General features: G+C 39.9%; 1 protein-coding gene and 1 long non-coding RNA gene across 6 annotated transcripts in view; one reads left to right on the top strand and one right to left on the bottom strand.

Annotated features, from left to right (window-relative positions):
* Positions 1-19591, top strand: part of LOC120562903 — a 34254-nt gene that overhangs the window by 14401 nt on the left and 262 nt on the right. Inside the window, exons 2-3 of one of the 3 annotated variants that reach the window (XR_005639868.1) lie at positions 3119-3285; positions 12653-12883. This is a non-coding gene — a long non-coding RNA (uncharacterized LOC120562903). Of the gene's footprint in view, positions 1-3118; positions 3286-9223; positions 9388-12652; positions 13332-19591 lie in introns of those variants that run through there. The other 2 variants (XR_005639867.1, XR_005639869.1) reach the window with 2 other exon arrangements.
* On the bottom strand, positions 6185-11387 carry sp8b (sp8 transcription factor b). Of its 3 annotated transcripts, none has more exons than XM_039806843.1 (2): positions 11347-11387; positions 6185-8617 (listed from the first exon to the last, which is right to left on the bottom strand). In XM_039806843.1, exon 2 carries the CDS (start codon positions 8582-8584, stop codon positions 7280-7282), a length of 1305 nt encoding a protein of 434 aa, XP_039662777.1. In that variant the 5' UTR covers positions 8585-8617; positions 11347-11387; the 3' UTR covers positions 6185-7279. The 3 variants fall into 3 exon arrangements, with proteins under 3 accessions (XP_039662777.1, XP_039662775.1, XP_039662776.1); XM_039806841.1 differs by lacking the exon at positions 11347-11387 and adding an exon at positions 9088-9210; XM_039806842.1 differs by lacking the exon at positions 11347-11387 and adding an exon at positions 8824-9042.

Here is a 19591-nt window from a genome sequence, read left to right as displayed (position 1 = left end):
TACAACAGTCATTGTGATCCTGACCTGTGCATGCATGATGTTGGTGTTAACTGCTTTAATATGAAACAAAACCGATACAATATGCATCCCTCCCACATTCCCCCAGAACATGGTTGCAATAATTTCATTATCAGCACGGTGTCAGACAATTTAGTATCAGGTATTTGAAACGGAAGACAGATGTGTGAGCAAATTCTGCTCTCTTGTGGCTGTCTTGAGAATGAACTATTAAAACGCATACATGTTGCTATTTACTCCAGCTGGCAATAACTGAGCCTGAGTGTAGAAGTCAGAAATGATTGAAAGACAGGCTAATGTTGTTGTTGTGGTTGTTGTTTTATGAGATTTGTTGACAGCAAGAAGAAAGAAACAAGAACTTTCACATGTCACAGTAAGAAAAGCACAGGTGTAAATAATGCTAATTAATAATGGCTGAATTCCATTTAGCTGCTTCAGTTTAAGGGTGATGAGATTGTATATGATATCTCAGTGTCACACTGTCGTGGTTAGCTATTGTTGACCTTGTTAGTAACACTTTTCTTACTGTGTCAGGTCAAAATATCTGCTGTGGAAAGAGACATCATATTAGTCATCAATAAGTAGATGTGTATTATGAGGTGCAGGTATTAAAGGTAAAAAATGTGTAGGAATTTCTCCCATCTAGCGTTAAGATCATATATCGCAATCAACTCTCTCGCACCACGCAGTTCAAAGTACGTATTACAGCTACGGTAGCCCTCACGCTTCAAAAAGCCGGTCTCTTGCTCTTTTCAATATCCATTTTCTTTTTCTGGGTCGAAGAAGAAGACTCCTGTTCCTGAAATTTGGATTTTGAATACATGTGGTCCTCCATGTTTCCTTCTTCAAACTTGCCATAGCCGGGAAGCTACGATAACCATTAGCAGCATTAGCAGCACCTGTGAGTTTATCATGTGACAGCGAAAACGCGAAAGTCGGAGCAGTATGTCCTGTATGTCCCTTACCGGCTAACGTATTTCAAGGTGGCGCATGAATATGGAGCGTCTACCCCTGTTCATGCGAATGCAAATGTAAAATTTCAAGCCAAAATAAATACTTGGAATTGATGGTGGAGGTAAATATTCACGACAAGTTTGTGAACGGGCAACACAGATTTTGATAATGAACAACTAAACACGTTACACACTGGACCTTTAATGAAAATGCTCTATTAGCTTCACATATTTTTCTATCTACAGTACGTTCTGATCCATTGTAGCCTGTGCTTACATGTACTGTATGTTGTCTGTAAAGATCTTCATTCAAACACAGAATTGTGTGTTTACAGTATTTTACACAAGTATAACTACACAAATCAATTCTTTGGAGTATGCACATTATCAAGTATAGTGTTTTTAATACTTAAACAACAAGCATTGCCCTTTTATTTAATCTTAAAAGAATGGCTGTGTCATGTTAATATGGATAAAATTGAAAATTGTTGAACAGATTATTATATAATATGGATTCAACAACAGTATAACTTAAATGCCTCTTCTCTTCTGCTAATATACAGTAGTATTTACACCTTGGGGGAAGGATTTCTTTTGCAGAAAGCAAATTTTTTTGTTGGTACATTTCACATCTAACTTCACTGATACAATTTGTCAAATTAGATTTGAAGATCATTTTGTGTGCTTGTTCAGGGAAAGAAGAACAATTAAGTTCTTTTTCAAATTTCACATAAAGTGATATCACTTTGTAATTCCCAACTTTCAAATTTTGAAATGGTGAAACTTCCATGTTTGTGCCTCTTGGTGGAGCCATTTCTCTACTGCTTATTTGGTCAGACTTCAGTGTGTTTTATTGTAAAACCAGAGAGCGGATAGGTTTGTTTTAGATTTTCACCACTCAACAAATAAAGAATTCTCTGCTAAACCAAAGCAGACTGAACCAGAAGCAGTGATTCAGACAGAACCTTATGACGGTGATGTGTTTATTTTAAAGGCCGAAATAAAGAGTTGTAAAACTTGGTATACACTGTCACTATCAGCTGATGAAATACAAACAAGTAGCCTTTAACAACTAAATATAACGGTTATAACAAATGTCCATCACAATTTCCCAGAGTCCAAGTGTCCAGTGTTTGTTTTTTTTGTCCAACCAACAGTCCAAAACCCAAATATATTCAATTTACTCTAATATAAAACAGGGGAAACAGCAAATCCTCATGTTTGAAAAGCTGGAACCATCAAACATTTGCCATTTTTAGCTTGAAAATAGAGTTGATATTTAATATTTGCCGATACATTTTCTGTTTCTGTTGTAATCGAGCAATTGTTGCAGCTCTCAGGAGCAGTATGACTTTGTTGATTAAAAAAAAATCATCGGGATGGGTTTCACAGAGAAACGTGGCTGCATTTAATGCGATCATTTCTTTAAATCTCATGCTTATTCTGGTTCATGTGAGTTTCACAGCCTCAAGGACTTTGAGGTGACCCCCCTCCCCTGATATCACAGGATAATATACAGGTTTTAGTCTCTCTTTCATCGACGGCATCCCCTCGTTTTGTTTTCATGTAGAAAAATAGTTCCCCTTTGATCCTGTGGTGAACAGGATTCATTTCATAGTCAGTGCTGTGTGTTGAAATCATTAAATCGGAGTCTGGAAAACCAGCAGAGCTTCCCTTAGTGAGGTTCAGTGTGCAGGTATTCTACTCAGCGATCAGACAGGTGAAACACCACCTGTGACATGAATGAATGAATCTAAATTGCTGAAAGCATTGTATAAGGGCACCTCTGTCAGGGTTGCAGCATTTACTGTTAATTATTTTGACTAACCTCTTAGCCTCGTCAAATTTCCTTTCCCAGGAGATTGGTTGGTTTGATGACAATGACAGTGCGGTTGGTGGTTTTAACCACAAAATTGGCCACAGATGCATCATCGGTGAGAGGTGTTACCACAACACTGTGATTTGCTGGTAGAGCTAGAAAACCCAATATATCTCATCATACCAATAGCAGCTGGTATTTTCATGAAGCCTCATGTGGATTTTATTAAGTGGGATACAACCTCAACATTACTGATACATCCACGTGTCTATCATCCAGTGTAGGATAATGTTATTTCTCCTTTGTGTTTTCTATGTGACTGGATCAGAGGCTGGGTTTGGCTTCCAACACACTGCATGCTCTGACCAAAGCTGTTATTGTGGCCTTCATCCACAATTGGCAACTCACCCTCCTCATCATGGCATGTGTGCACTTACCTCTCTGAGGCCTACTTCACTGAAATGAGGGCAGCGGGGACACTACTGTGAGGACCAGGTAAAGCAGCGACATTCTGAGTAGGTGTTAATAACATGACAACAGAGAGCCGTCCACTGTGAGACATTAGGCCCAAAATGACTCTGTTCATTTTTGATATTTACTTTTTGACTCTTTTATATTTTAGTCTTCTGCTTAGGCAGTTGAAAACTTGAAGGCTGTTGTGTTTTGACAGGAAATGATGGCTTCTCTCAAATGTTCAAGGCCAGTTTGATTCAAACATATGACTTCACACATTGTAACAGCAGTTTGTGGGGACAGCCTAGGGACATTGTCCAATTATGCCAATGTCCTCCAGTCCATGTTAATGTGTATATTTTTCCATTTTTCTTTAAATACAAACTATTTTGCCCATAATAGATTAAAAACATGAAATATCCCAGTATGAAAAACACAAAAAACATAATTTGTCAAACCTTATGCTAAAGAGAAAACTTGACAAGTATTGATGTGTTCCTAAAGTCTTTTTTGTGTGAATATATTTGCTATCTTGAGTGGTGAACAGCCTTTTTTTAATTGTCTCTGACTGTACTGAAACAAATGCCGCAACCCCAAAAACTTGAACGATAGCTTGTGGCCACCAGAGTTACAGCAAAGACAGAATACAACCTGTAAGAACACATGACACCTAATAATCTCTGGCTGTAATGACTCATTGTTTCATGAATATTAAAGTACAAGTAATTCAAGGGGGATTGGTGTAGTGTGTAACTGTGCTGCAGGCCTTAAATGCATCTATAACGAAATCCCAAATGCCCCAGTGCTTCAGTGACCCAGCAAAGGCCACATTTCTTCCCTCAAAGCCCAGCTGAACTGATATTTCCAACCTGTTTCTTGGTTCCCCCTGTAGTTGGCTTGGTTTCACTTTTACTATTGTCACTGCAGCATTTTCTGCTTGACTGCACCATCGCAGAAAAATAAACCGAGTAGAGGAGGCAGGGGAAGAGGATATGAAGGTGGAACCTGCTGCAACTTCATTCCTCTAAATGTTTACTACAATTCTGGACTTTTTTTAACAAAACAGTTGGAGAGTGTGTTGGCTGACGGAAATAAAGCATATCCATCACTGTGGTGAGATGTCCTCACAATGAGGCATCCTCTGCATTGAATAGTGAGACCTGTAAGTAGGCCTACTCTAACTTCATTTTCTAATTTGCTTGTTTTTTTAAACATTTTGAAAGCATCATCAGAGACCCCTGAGTACATTTAGTTCTGATGAGCTTCTATCACCAGATTGTGCTTCAACCCTGACTGACACACATCTAAACTAGACCTGCAGCACCTGTGATTCAAGTTGTCACAGGTGGTTGAATCACCTCATGTTGTCCATATCAATGCACATGTCTCATAATTTGCAAAAAAGACATCATGGATAGTGTTCAGTTGAATGTGTTACAATAAAAGCCTCAACTTTTAGTATCTGAGTTCTGTGCAAACGGTTAAAAGTGTCAACATGTCTTGAGATTGTTTAAATAACGCAGAGTACGTTTCCTAAAGCTACCTAAAATAACACCAGAACCCTCAAACCATAATTTGCTTTAAAGTGGATTAAGTTTGGACTTTAAATTGCTGTAGTTTAAACGTAAAACCACTAGATGGTGCTACAGTGCTGTGCATAGAAAGCAATCTAGCAGAAGTTTGAAAACTACTGGCTTTAGTTTGCCCTTCACGGTAAGCCCAGGAAACCGAAAACACATTATACTTAGAAAAATATAATAACTAGAAGGGCTGATGTTTTCCATGCTCATTTTTGTAACACAGTTTAGAGGGTGATCTGGACATCGGTGTGAATCATGTGGTTTTAGGTGCACAGGCTACATTTGATGCATTAAAATCACAGAAACAAGAAATAAAAAATGTAAATAGTAAAAACTGCGGTTATCTCCATTATCAGGACTAACTGACAAAAAATACAAAATACAAGATGCTTAGTTTAATAAAAAAAAAGCCTATTGTGTGACCTGACGTGTATTTAGGCCTACATGATTATAAAAGATTCAAATAAATAGCTAATAAAGATAAATACATTAAGAAATAAATCACATTTATTGTAGATTCTGAAAGCCTATAGTGATAATTTTAGCAATAAGCAAGTAATTTAGCTTTTATTTAACTTGAGCCCAACCTGAAGGGAACAAGACTCCGCCACAGAATTATCTTTTCTTAAATTGTATAACACTATTTAAAATTGTACAGACTAATGTGCATAATGTAAACATGTATTTGTAACAACACTAAATCTAATGCGCATTTATTACCAACACAATTTAGAATCAACAAAAGATGTGCGTGTTTTGGAGAAATGTCCGCTGACAAAGAAAGTTTGATTACAAAGTACTATTTTTGGAATTTGAACACAAGTTATAAAAAGAGAAATGACCGGTAACTTTGGAATACAATAATAATAATCTAGTCATTAAAGATGAATAAAGTGGTGGGTTGACATCATTATGGGTGTTTGACCTGCGTTGACTTGAGCCTCAGGAGTTTAAAGTTTTATCTTCTCGCTCAACAGAAAAACTCACCGGAAAATTTGCCTGAATTTAAATTCCTACAACACTGACTTTTTAATTTTTCTTTTTAAGGCAGATGCTCCATTTAATTGTTTAATTTTATTATTGAAATGTAAAATTATTTCTGGGTGAGGCCTCGATCTTGCTACAGGCCCTTTTCCCACCCTGGCCGGAAAATGTGTAAAATCCACCAGATGATGAACACGGAAGTCATGAAACGCAACACCTGTGTTATTTAATTAATTGTTTAAAAATAATACATAATGTTTATAGGCTAAACTAAAATAAGAAATTGTTGGCAATCTAATCCTTTCAAACGTTCTGGTCTGCCTTTCAAAAATAGATTTATCGACTCAACAATCAAACAAACTGAGTCGATCAACTGCTTCTGAATTCATACTGACTTTATTGAGTGGCTTACATAAAAAGCCATTCTCGGAGGGGGAAAAAATATCATTGTAAAATTAAAATCACTTTACAACATGCTTACTTAAATTAAAAGAGTGGGTGAACAGTAAATGATAAAACCTTACAAATAAATTCAAAGTGCGCCTAATGACCCCTAAATACAAGAAAACTCGTGGTTAAATATAACTCCCCACAATACATTTCATATCATGTCAAAGAAAAATCCAAGTACATTTCCGTATATTTTCAAATATTTACTAGAGTCCATATACAACTAGAAATACCTATACAAAATCGTCTCCTGGACAAATACATTACTCACCTTTTACATTGGGCTGTAATTATTCTAACCTACATTTCTCATTATGTACAACACATTTTACAGCGAAGTGTATAAGTTACCTCGACTGGCCTAAGACTTGGCTTGACGCACATACTGTAGGCTGTTGAATAGCAATATGTGATATAAACCTACAACTGCTCCTCCATTATCAAACGCTTGATAGGATCAGACAGATAAAACGGAACTATCCCATCACGTATCTTACCATACTCTACAGGTACAGTATATGTTCCTACCGAGCAGTCCATCCACAGGGACAAAAATGAACAATTTCTCCTGCTGGATAATAAAGTGCCAGAGTTTGGTTTTGAACAACATGTATGACAGTAGTAGCACAACTTTGCAGGCCTAAATGTTTCACAGCAGTGTTTATATATTTTGCTTCTCCTATCCTGGGAAATAAAACATCAAGAAAGAATTCTGGATCAGATGCAAACAAGTTTGGGTTGTGCCCTGTTCCAGTGTGCCCACAATAACTTGATTACACTTTCACACCGCAGATGTATTAATGAGAATATTCTGATGGTACAGCTATGGAATTATGGAATTAGTAGTCTTAAACACTTGGAGAAAAAAAAGTCAAAGAAACGTATAGGCCTATTTTCTCGTGACAACACTCATTATGATGCATTTCGCATACACAAAAGTATGTCCACTTTCGTGTCGTCTCGGACAAATCCATCACAACACTTTGTTGTTTTACAGTTTTTTACTTCACTGAGGGGAGTTTTTAGAGGCCGTTCATGCCCACTCCCTGGGTTGACTCAGGTGGGTGCAACAGGTCGGGGGAATGGCACGGAGGGCTTCCCGGCGCGCTGTGCTCGCTGTCGGTATCACTCCCCCTCTTCCCTCCGCTGCCCCCGGAGCCAGAGCCGGCGGATCCTCCGGCGCTGTGAGTTTTTACATGTTTACTCAGGTGATCGCTACGCATAAATCTCTTGTTGCACACCGGGCAGGCGAATCTTTTCTCCCCGGTGTGTGTGCGTAAATGTCGCTGGAGCTCGTCGGAGCGCGTGAACCTCTTCCCGCAAAAGAGCCAGTTGCACACAAACGGCCTCTCGCCTGTGTGCCACCTCAAATGCGCCTTTAGGTGCGACGTTTTCCCGTAAACCTTCCCACAGCCGGGGATGTGACAGCTGTGGAGACCTTTTCTCCGGAGGCTGGCACCCGCCGGTCCCAGTCTCTCCGCCTCCTGGCAGTTTGGACAGTCGCAGGTGGCTCTGCCTGAGTATCGCCGGGCAGATGACCTCGGAGACCCCGCTAAAGATGCAGGTGGACCCCCGGAGAGCATAGTCCCCCCTGCCCCGGCTAATGGAGAGGGGCTTGTGTCCGGATAAGAGGATAACACCGGCTTGAAACCGTCCATCAGGTGCTGGCCGGTTGTCAACAGGTGTGGAGAGGGACTTGTACTGAAAGCAGAGTGACTTAAACTCGAGTAATCAGAATTATATCCGCCCAAAGGAGAGTGCAAGGAGGTCTGGAGTCCACCGGAATGTAAGGACGTTTGTAGTGCTGCTCCATTAGGGTTTTGAACATCAATCCATCCCGCTCCCACATCCCACCACGCAGAGGCTCCGGTGGTGCCAACCTCTCCTGTAGGAATACCGGGATGAGACGATTTGAACCAGGACTCGTAGGGATGCGCAACGCTCATCCTCGGATAGATGCCCTGCAAACTGTCCACCGAAGTGTGCACCTTCGAGATGAAAACCGGCTGGTGGCTGGATTCTTGAGAGCTGCTCGAAACTGACGCTTGGAAAACAGAATAATCGTTTCCAAAGTGTGAACCAGGCGAGGCACCAGACGTGAGGGAAAAAGCACTGGATCCGGGGGAGGTGTTGGTGCCGAAAGAGTCCGAGATGCCGGATCCATTGCGGGACACCCCGAAGCCGGACAGGCCGGATCCGAGGCTGCAGCTGCTCGCAGTGGCTCTTTTCCACGGGTGGAAGCCTTTTCCAAATGACGAGGAATTATCCGAAATTGTCGACGGTGAAGGGCTCGGACTCCCTATTTTGTTACATGTTGCAGCTAACATGGCTAACGGAGTCGATCCTAATCTCGGCTCCTCCTGAAAGGACAAGAAAAGCTGTGAGTGACAGATCAGTCTAACAAGTTTAATAGGTTCATTACAGACATTTCTATGCAGTATTTCAGGGTAAGTAAACAGTTTTCCCAATTTAAGCAGATGTCTAGTAAGCTGCTGGTTTACTTTTCTTTTTTTTTTTTGTTTAGTAAGTTTTAAAATAATTTCAGTAGAGTATTATCACTTCCTACCTGGACGAACAGAAAGTAGACAACTGAAATGCGACACAGCGCTTACAAATGCATGCCAAAGAGGACACCAAGGAAAACATGCGTGTTTTGAGCACCAGGTCAAACTTCTATCCCGTCTCAGAGCCTCAGCTTTCTCATACGAACCGCTTGCTGAAAATCTAACCAACGCACTGCCTTTGCTGCTACTTTGCGGCTGCTGTAAGTTTAATCCGCCGGACAATGACAAGAACTAATTAAACCAGTAAGAAAGTCCTTTCGACTCACCCCTAGAAGTGAAGTTGCCATCACACAAAAACACTGCCCTCCTCAGAGGATCTTTTTATATTTATGAATCAGAGCACTGTTTTTTTAGAGGTGTGCAATACAATGATGTGTTCCGCCCATTCTTCCACAATTGTAGGCTCCTCTCCGGCTTTGAAGTGCCGCTGTGACACGGGCGACCAATCAGAGGCTCCGTCCCGCCGCACTGCCACATACTACCGTGAGGTCATCAATAGAGCGCCTCAGACAGCTCTCCACCCTCCTCCACCCCCCACCGCCCCCTCCATAATAAAAGACAGCGGAAGGAAGGTAAAGTTAAATGAGAGTGAATTAGGAAGGAGGAATTAGGGGGCCACTTATTGAAATTTTTACAGAACATCAAGTTCCATAAATTTAAAGAAAGCAGGATGACGACCTGTGCTTGGGGATGTAGATGGCGGTAAATAAAAAGGTTGGTAAACTATGACCACACCACCACCAAAAAGCCACCATAGCCTAGGGCCTACTGTAAATAAATATTAAACTCCCATTTAAGTTACTTTTCCATTTACAAATGACTTCAATGCTCCTTACTGTAGGCCTATTACTTTGATTATCTCTGCTCGAAAAGTTCATTTAAAGTATTTTCCCCAGATCGGCTAAACATTGGTAAAACTTTTGGTGGGTCAAATCACTTCATCCTGCGTAGGCCTACGTGTGTATTTACTTAAGTGCAGACCTTGATCATTTAATCTGCTCAGGTGTTTTATTTTATAAAAGCCACCTCGTGTTTTTACTTCATCATATTAGAAACTTATTCTGACATAAATCACCCCGCGGGATTTTGCGTGTTTTAACTTCTTAAGAGTTAATATACACAAAACTGTTAGGCTACACAAAATATAAAGGCTGCATTGTTCTCGTCATGGACCAATATTACACCGTGGCAAACTTTCGCATTACTGTAATTGCGTTCAATTATCCTAACAGTTTTGATTAAAACTGGTAGATGGTGCATACCGGTGGAGGATTATTCATTGTGTTATGCTCTAGTCTAAAACATCATATGATGACGATGATTATAAGGGGTCGATATAGTAGACTCCGGAGGATTTTCAGCCTTAAAATGACAAGATAAAAAAAAGAGCCACATTTCTCAATATAGTTTATTGGCAATATAGAGACTGTTGGTGCCGCAGGTCAACTGATATTATTTATTAAAGTAAGTGATTGCACTCTGTGTCAGACTGAAAATAAAATGATAAGCTGGTTATATTGAATAGGTTCATCACTTTGCCCACTGACATTTAGTTAAATCTACAGAGGAAGCTCCTGTTACATAATAAGACTTGTAGGCAAAACGTGCGTTGAACCCTGGGACTCTCTGTGGGCGCTATTAGCATGCAGTGCGCACTGGGAGCATAAATTTCATTTGAATTTCAAATTTAATAACGCAGGAGGTTTTTAATCATCCGCAGTTTTATTTGTTTGATATTAACATGCTTATTGACCGGGTCTGTTGACCAGCTTGGTCATTACAGGACAGGGAAAAGTTAATTAAAACGACCAGGGATTATTCATCACATCATCTGCCTAACCCATGTCGCTTCCTTTATTACACAGCGTGATAGATGGACTACCTGATTAATTCCTGTGTTTCTAGGATTGGACAACAGCTTTTTGGATTAATTTACACCGCTTTACCTTCAGGTGTAAAAAAATGAAGGAGCTAAAACTAAAACAGCTAAAATTATTCATAATGTTGCACAGTTAAAAAACAACAACTCGGAAACGGATGCAACAACATTGCACAATCTGTTATCTTAGTTATTATTCTTATGCAGCACATGCTATTTAGTTGCCATTATTTAGGCTACCAATATTTAGAGACCCATTTCTGACATTTATTTAAATAGGTAATACAATATATGTCTTTATTTAAAGTTATTCTTTAAATGAGTGTACGTTTGTTCTAACGCGTAAAGTGTCGCTTTAATTATTTCAGGGGAAAAGAGAACTCACAATAAGCCTTAAATGTATGAAAGCAAGGACAGATTTTAGATAATTGGAAAAACACAAACACACATTCACATTTCTTATTGACTCTGTACATAAGAAACAACTTGTATCGATCTGTTTTCTGCTCCTTCCTTATTTTATTTCCGTCCAAAATAACCAATCACACAAACTATCGAAAACCTTAGCAAGCTGTGAACATTAGGTAACAGCGTTTAAAGGCGAATAAAATGTGACAAAGTAGTGACGAGAATAAAACCTACATACCGTGCGCCTCCGCTCCGCAGTGCATTGATTGACCCTCGACGTTTGCTCTCAGTAGAGTAAAACACAACATCTCCTGCTGCCGCTGGGACTGTGGACCATGCCAGATAAATGTTACACTGGCAAGTCAATTAGGAATAACTTGGAAAATATCCTCCGATCCCTGTTTTCTCTACATACACCCAAACTCCCAACAGGTATGAGATACGCATATTATTTGTACATATAATTCGAGTTTATATTTCAGCATAAAACAATTAAACACCTGTGATCATGCTGGTTTTCCCCTTTCCTCTTCCTGCTAGAGGGGATGGTCGCTCACAATATTATGCGCAATAGTGATTTTACGCATTTGGAGAGCAAGGTATGGGCTGCAGCTACAGGGGACATGTTGGCCTCTGGTGACAAATTACCAAGCGATAATACCAGCAAGACTGATGTCAGAGGTCAGCGTGATAACTGCTCGACAGGAAACGTCTTGCTGCTGGAGCTACAGCGGTACAACATATTTAATCCATGTGCACTTCAAATTGTGATTGTACAATTTATTCTTATCGCACTACCTCTCCAAAAAAACTCCTTTTGTTGCCTGTTGCGTTCAGAGGGTCGGTCCTAGTTCAGATGTTGTGCACAGGTTGTTCTTATCGCACGGCTGTAACTGCAAGCCGCATTGAACAGATGTCCCTATTGAAGGCTTTCTTCTCCTACACACATGGGCTATATTACCATCATGAAATCAAACTCAAAACCTGTCCCTTTCGCCACCATAATGACCGAGTTATTCTGGGCTGCTGAGCACGAACAAAGTGTGTTCAATATTGCGTGCTCCAGAATCACACTGCTTAGAGAACCGGGAGAAAGGAGTCAAGCCCAGAGATGCAGAAATATACTTTAATGTGGAGATTTACAAAGCAACTCTGTAATCTGAAGGCCTTCCTTTCAAAGATTTCTCTGGAAGAAAACCGAAGGTAATCACTTGTGGCTTTCACCAGCAATTAGAACACCGCTCTTGCTCAGGGGGCATATAGTCATAGGCTACACTCACTCGGTTTTTCTGCAGTTATTTTAAAAATTGCAAAATAAATGGTATATTATTAAAACTCTGATATTAAACCATTTTTAGTACATTTGGACAGTGTTATTATTATTATTATTATTATTATGGTTAGATAGATAGACATAGTTAGATGTGACTTATCCTGCTGCATTGTTACTGCACAGCCACTGTGTAACTGTGTATTGAGTAAAGTATGCAGAGCAGAGAGTAAGAGAGCAGGGTCTGTTGGTTGTTGTTTTCTCTGTTCACCAGGAGGTTGGAAAGAGCAGATGTCCGTCTGCACTGTGAGCTGCCAAGTGGGTCCGGAGCGGGGCAGCCACAGACACAAGGGCCCAAATGGTGTGACAAAAGATGTGCAGGAAGCCCCTCTCCGCCTGGGTGAGCCACAGCGAGGGTCTCCCCTCTCTGCCAGCCTGCATGGACACTCACAACATGAGCCAGAGTGGTGGCAGCAAAGCCATGTGTTGCCGGCTGGGATGCATGGTACACCAACACTCATATTCATGCAAACATAAATACACATGCATAATGTAGGAATGTGCGAACATAGGCCAATCCCATCCTCCGCTGCCATTAGTGCACACTCACACCTGCACATTGCACTCAGCCGAAAGCATACACACATTCATGCTTTTTTTAAATCCTTCATATAGATAGCCAGTCAGCTATTTTCAACGGCCACTTTTATTTTTCAAATGAGCTGCTGACAATGATGCAAAATTTGGTGACATGAATGTTAATGATGTAAATATAGCAGAAAAACAGTAAACAAACATAAATAACCATATCTATCCATCTATCTATGTCAGTATCGTATCTAACTTGGAGACAGTTTGCCATTTTTCCTTTTGAGGTCATGAAATGTAGGTGAAGAGGCCCTGAAAATGTTCCAAGGACAGGTGTGCAGCATGGCCTGTACTGAACGGATGCACTGAACCGTAAACAATGATATAAATGTCTGGCAAATAAAATGGCTAGTTAACAATCTTTTGACTGCTCTAACCTCTGAGCCTTTGTCGGGTATCGATCAGGCAGCTGTTCCTGGCTTTGTCTGGCAGGACGGGAGCATCTGGTTCCTCCTGGGATGAATGGAGAGAGCCGCCAAAAAACTTTCTTGTGTTGGGAAGTTGTGTCCGTCGTGAGCAAAAATCAAAACAAGAAGCTGTATGTCACCTCCCGTAGTTAAAAAATTTAGATATTTACTTCATTCACATAAATTAAAATCATCAAATGAGCTCACCAGGCTCTTCAGGCTGCTGGAAAGCTTCAATTTAAAGTTCTTGTTATATTTAACAACCCCGGTGCTGGCTTCTTTGTTCACAGTTGCCACGTTGTTGGTTTACATGGAAACCATGTAAATGGTAATTTGGATGGGCCTAATTTGCCTCCCTATATTTAGATAATTGTATGTTAAATAACGAACATCCTAAGATTTGCAGTGTGTGTCATATGATGGGTCTTGTCACGCAAATATGACAGGGTGCTAATGATCCGTCTCAGCGCCTGTCAGTCAGAGCACGCCTGACAGCAGCAGCAGTGAGATTCTCTGGCCAGGACTTTATAGTTCAGGCTTTATGGCTGCCAGTGCTGCCCTCTTACTATTGCTAGAGCCAACCACAATCTCTCACCAAAAGTCTGTCTACCTATTATCAGAATAAAATTAGTTGAATAATTAATTTAGGCATTTGTTGGATAGCCAGTTGGATGTTATGATCTGTATTTCCCAGGCCACTTGTTTGCCTGGCTGAGGTGATAGAGTGTTTCAAACACAGGCTGTTTATGATAAACCAAGATAACAGTGTATTTTGCCACCATTTGGCTTGACTGCTACATCTGTGGGCCATGAGGTCTTCTTATTGACTTTCACTGAGCCCAACATTGCACTTTGTCAGTGTGAGCGGCAGTCTAAGAGACAGGCGGGCGAGGCAGTCATACAAAGTGAAGTACTTAGGATTAGCCCTGGCTCTTCAAGTTTCAGTAATTATCCTCCTGGAGGCATTCTTGCTGTGTTGGATAATAATGGAAGTCCGGGTGTACGCCTGTCACCTCTCAAGTGTGGGTGGAGAAAGCCAACATGAGGCACAGGACAGAGAAATGTTTGCTTTTCTGTTGTCATCCGAGGAGCACAAGAGTAAGGCAAACTCACCCTGAGCAGAGATAAAGCTGCACAAACACACAGATTGTTTTCGGCTTCAAATGCAACAAACAACTTGGAATATATTTAGCTGTGGATGTGATAATGAAACATGTTTTCCTAAAGGTGCTAATATGTTCTGAGATCACATGTAATTACCAAGTGTCAGGCGTGTGTTTTTGATAAACATATCTGTTAAAACACACAGTTGCAGTATTTGTTGACGGTGAGTATCATCTGATTGGCGTTGATTACATTCGCAAGCTGCACACACGTGATGCTTTTTCTCCCTCTCTTGTCAGATATTCACCCAGGAAGAATAACTATGTTTTTTGTTCCACTACTGAAGTGTTGTGTCACTTTATTTATCACATTATCCTTAAAGTTTCTTTCCAGTGCATGATGGAATAATAGAAAGGCCCTTCTATCCAGCAGAGACAACACAATGCTTTAATTAAGAGTCAGTCCGATTTCCCAGAGGGGAGATTGTCTTCTTCCATTAACTTAGTTTATCATATAATAAAGAGGTTGCCTTGTCCTTCTCTACCCAGACAATTGGTTTTAATCAGCCAGCAGGCCTTTCATGGCTGATAATTTATGCTAAATTGACAAGGGTGGAGGATATCACAGAAAATCATTATGACAGGGCTCAGGTCACTGCCTGTCACCATCTTGTTTTATCCTGTCCACTGAGCTTACGGACAACAACAAAATTCAGAAAAAAATGTGATGAAAATATTAACTCGGGAGACCACCCACCCTACGTATTCAAAAAAAATTATTTAGAGTATATACTTTATTCACCCTGTGAAGGTTTTGGGTACATAGTTGCAGTAGCCATTTAGATTATAGGCTATTTTAAAGTGAAGGGATGTGTCCATTATCAACAGAGTAAACAGCAAATAGACAGAAAGTTACAACGGATAGAGATATAAGCTTTAACAGTCTGAATTAGTCAAATCCGACACACCAAAAGAATCAACAGGTTATTCTTCTGATTAAATATATCTTCTAAAAGTGAGTTGCTACCATGACAATTTGTGTCAAAACAAAACCACAGCAACTGATTGTTTCAGATATTTCCTGGCGGAATAAAAAAAATTCGGTTTTGACTTTGGTTTTTAAGTGCAAACTGTGTGAAAGTACAAATTGTGATTTGAATTGAAGAGGGGGGGTGGTGGTGGTGGTGGTGGGGGGGGGGATGAAGAGAGGGAGACACAGGATGAGCATGAGGAGGAAGCAGGGACACACTTCTCGCCTTGCAATTTAATCACTGTATACCCAGGGAAGTATTGACAGTTGTCCTGTGGAAGCTATTAAAGTTGCTGTCCAAGGTTAAATGAAATTGCAGTTTATCAAGGCAGCATTGAGAAAATAAGGGAATCTGTTCATGGCTGTTGATTAATGTGGAGCGTGATCAACACAAGGGGTTCATTAAGCTATACATCACCAGGGTAATTTAACATGTCATCGCGCCTGCTGTCGCTCCCCTTCACACGTTCTGTGCATGTTCGGTGTATATGTGTGAGTGTTTGTGTGTTGAAATCAGGAACTCCGACCTCACATTTTTGAGACGTGATTGTGCCTGCACGCCTTTGTGTTTGTATGATCAAAAATTCAAAATCATTCCTGTTACTACTGTAAACCACACAGCCTTCCTCTCTAGAGACTGGCATCAAATGAGTCACTTATGTTGTATGAGGGCATAATATCAACATAGCATTATATATATTTTTATTAATGCGCCAATGTTCAGTCAAGCATCAGCCTGGAGGGGAAGTCTTACTGAATCAGGACACCTTCTTCCAAAAGAAATAGTGATTTGAACTCATACCAGACTTTAACAAGTGCCTGTTTCTATCCTGATCATCATCTCTTCTTATCCTTTTATCGGCGTACTATTCATTTAATCACACCGCTGCTTTGATCACTTGTAGTTGCACTGCAGCTGACGAGCATACATAGAGGTATGCTAATCAGGTCTGGGACCTGGAGCTGTGTTTTTTTTTTTCTTTCTTTTTTTTTTTTGCCTGGTGGATTTGTTTACTGGTGGATAATTGATGGTGCTTGAGGGACAGGCGTGAGTCGGACATGAATCACGGGCGACATGGCTCATGATAAGGAGCTGAAAGTCGCCTGTAATTAAGCCGGGCACTAGAGACCAATTGTTTGTAGAATGATTTGGTCGGGGCTAATTGACACTAATTGTTTAATCAGATTTTCTTCCCCTCCATACTGCAAGCAAGTGTGCTCTACCAGCACCTCATCCAACAATGCAGTGAAAGAAGCTCTTGATATGAGATTCTCGAGGGGGCTGTTGATGATCGGAAATCTAGATGCTTATTTATGACATCTTCTCAAATACTGCAGAACTGTGTTTAGTCGTGTGCCCCCAGTAACCACAAGAATTGCATGTATTCATGCATTTTACCCCAGTTTTGAAATGTGGCATTTGGCATTTTATTTATCATTTATCCCTTCATATAGGAATTTGGTTATTGATATGAACTGTTGTTTCGAATAAGAAACACATGATTGATGCCGCTCTCTGATAGCTTTCTGTTATAAGCAGTGTCATCACCCAAAAGTATTTTTGGATGAGGAGGAGTTGATTGATCTTGTGTGCAAAGTTACCAGGTACTGTGTTGTTGAACAGAGCAGATTTATGACATTTGGAAAAGGCTCGTAAATTAGCACAGTTAATACCCATGATCCTCCCACACCCACTACAGGAACTGTCCTGTTCGTGAATGCTCAACTGCTGGATTTGCAGCACCGACTAAGTTACAATGCAGAATATTGCACTAGGAGGCCATTTTGGAAAAATGGCAGACAATTGTTTTTTAATACCTGTAATGCGTTATGAGTGTGGGTCAATCTCAAAGCCACAAAAAAAACACGTACGGCTCATTTACCAAAAGTGTTACCGGAGCTCTTTTTTTGTAATCCCTGATCATTATGTTGTTTACTGTGGAAAAAAATTTGAGTAATTCCATACTCACTACATAAATCCTCTGACATAAAAAATAAATAAAAAATTAGAAGTGAGCTGACACCACTGAGGGCACTGTTCTGTTGGTGTGAATTAATCTCTTAAAATCCAATTGAGCACTTGATCGTTTAACATGATAATGTCTAGCTAATTCAATGCTACATTTTCACTATTGCTTTGCACTCTGATTATCAAATACACCCAACAGAAAAACCCACAATATACATACACACAATAATACATCTACACTTACACACATATAGAGGCCGTAGCACATGCGTGGAGCTGTTTTAGTAGGATTAAATAATGAAGCGGAGCAGATAATTGGAGACAAGTCTTCCTTCTCTATCTGATTAAATCCAGCAAGTCTGAGTAACGAGCTGGTGATGGGTGGAGCTGAACACATGAACATGAGATCTAACATCATTACATTTAACGGCAATTAAACCTGTAGCTTTTTTAATTAACACAAACTATGATGGGAAATTAATGGTTATTACTCGGGGGCCAGCAGAGGGGAACATTGTATACTCCCTCACCTAATGTAAACCACACTGAGCAAGTGTGAAAAAACCCAGACTGTCCTGAGAGGTTCACATACAGCTGGTCCTGATGATTACTTGTAGTGGTATAGATTTATTACAATATGCATCTCAATTTGTAAGCTTTGGTACAAAGAACAAAAAAAACCCAGTAGATTATTGGATCACACATGCAGTTTCACAACATTCATGGCTGGATTATTAAAGGATCAGTTCACCTAATTTGCCACAATAAATAAATGTATCACTCACCACAAGCAGTGTCTTCCAATGCAGATAGTTTTGGTTTTATTTGTCCAAGTTTTGTGATATCCATATGTGAGATTTCAGCAGCCACCCCAACATGATGGAGCTGAATGAAATTTCATTTGAGGTTGTCACAGCATTAAAAAAAAAAGTGGTTCTTACCTCTCTTTCCCAAAGCAATGCCCCTGTTCACTTAAAAAAACTCATAGAACGTACTGTTAACAGTTTGACAAGGGGAGTATGTTGAACAGTGAAATATCCTTTGGTAGCTCCAATTAAAACCGTGAGTTCTGTACGTTAGCATGTGTAAATGTTATGTCATTTGCTGTAAGCACCACAAATGACCAATTGACCTCCTTTGTATTTGGGTGGCGACAGAAATCTCATATCTTAAAATCTGGGCAAATAAATCCCAAACTTGGTTTGTTTTTCTAGTTCTGTTCGATTTATTTGTGATTAGATAAAATATGTTTTTGGTAATTTTGTCAGTGGTGGTAAGTAAGTACATTTAATCAAGTGTAATTTTGAGGTACTTGAGTGGTTCCATTTTATGCAAATTTCTACTTCTACTCCATTTTATTTCAGAGGAAAATGTACTTTTTACTCAACCAAATTCATTTAACAGCTTTACTTTTGATCGAAGTTTTATACACTAAACGTATAATCAGTTTAGGCTATATGATATGATGCACTATTACAGATTAGAGTACCCAACAGTATATGAATCCTTTAAAGTGCTGCTAATCTATGAATACATCACTGATAAGGATCCAGTAATGTATAATGATATAACACTGACAGGTGCCATTCTGCATCACGAGTTCTTTTACTTTTGGTACTTTGCAAATACTTTTATACCTTTACTTATGCACATTTTTATTTATTTTATAGTGTTTCCAACTTGCAACTGTTTTGATGATTTATTTATTTGATTCGGACAATGCACATTAATCAACATTTCTGTAAATGCACCAGTGTTAGCCAGTCGGCTAATTTTCAACTGTAGTCCTAGTCCTGTTGTCCCTAGTTTTATTAGTATTGTTTTTAGTATTGCACTCATTCACATTCCAATTAGCATTTATCTTGTCTGCGTCACTTTTCAATAAAGTTTTCTGATTTATTGTGGAAGGCTGCCTTTACTTTGTGCTAATAATTGGATGCTATTGAAAGGATGAGTTTCATTGATTTTGTGGATGACTGGGAGCATTACTGGCCCAGACCATAGATTGTCAGCAAGGTCTGTGTTGAGCTGGAATCGATGCCGGTGAATCTTCCCC

This window comes from Perca fluviatilis, chromosome 7, assembly GCF_010015445.1.
Source record: "Perca fluviatilis chromosome 7, GENO_Pfluv_1.0, whole genome shotgun sequence".
Taxonomy (NCBI): Eukaryota; Metazoa; Chordata; class Actinopteri; order Perciformes; family Percidae; genus Perca; species Perca fluviatilis.
Note: the sequence above shows the minus strand (reverse complement) of the source record. Positions and strands in the feature narration are given on the sequence as shown.

Excerpts from the sequence above, each read along its gene's own strand:
- sp8b (XM_039806841.1), bottom strand. The coding sequence starts at position 9,108 with ATGGCAACTTCACTTCTAGGG. Across the intron at positions 8,618-9,087 it reads TGGCAACTTCACTTCTAGGG|GAGGAGCCGAGATTAGGATC; the intron begins GTGAGTCGAAAG and ends TTGTCCTTTCAG.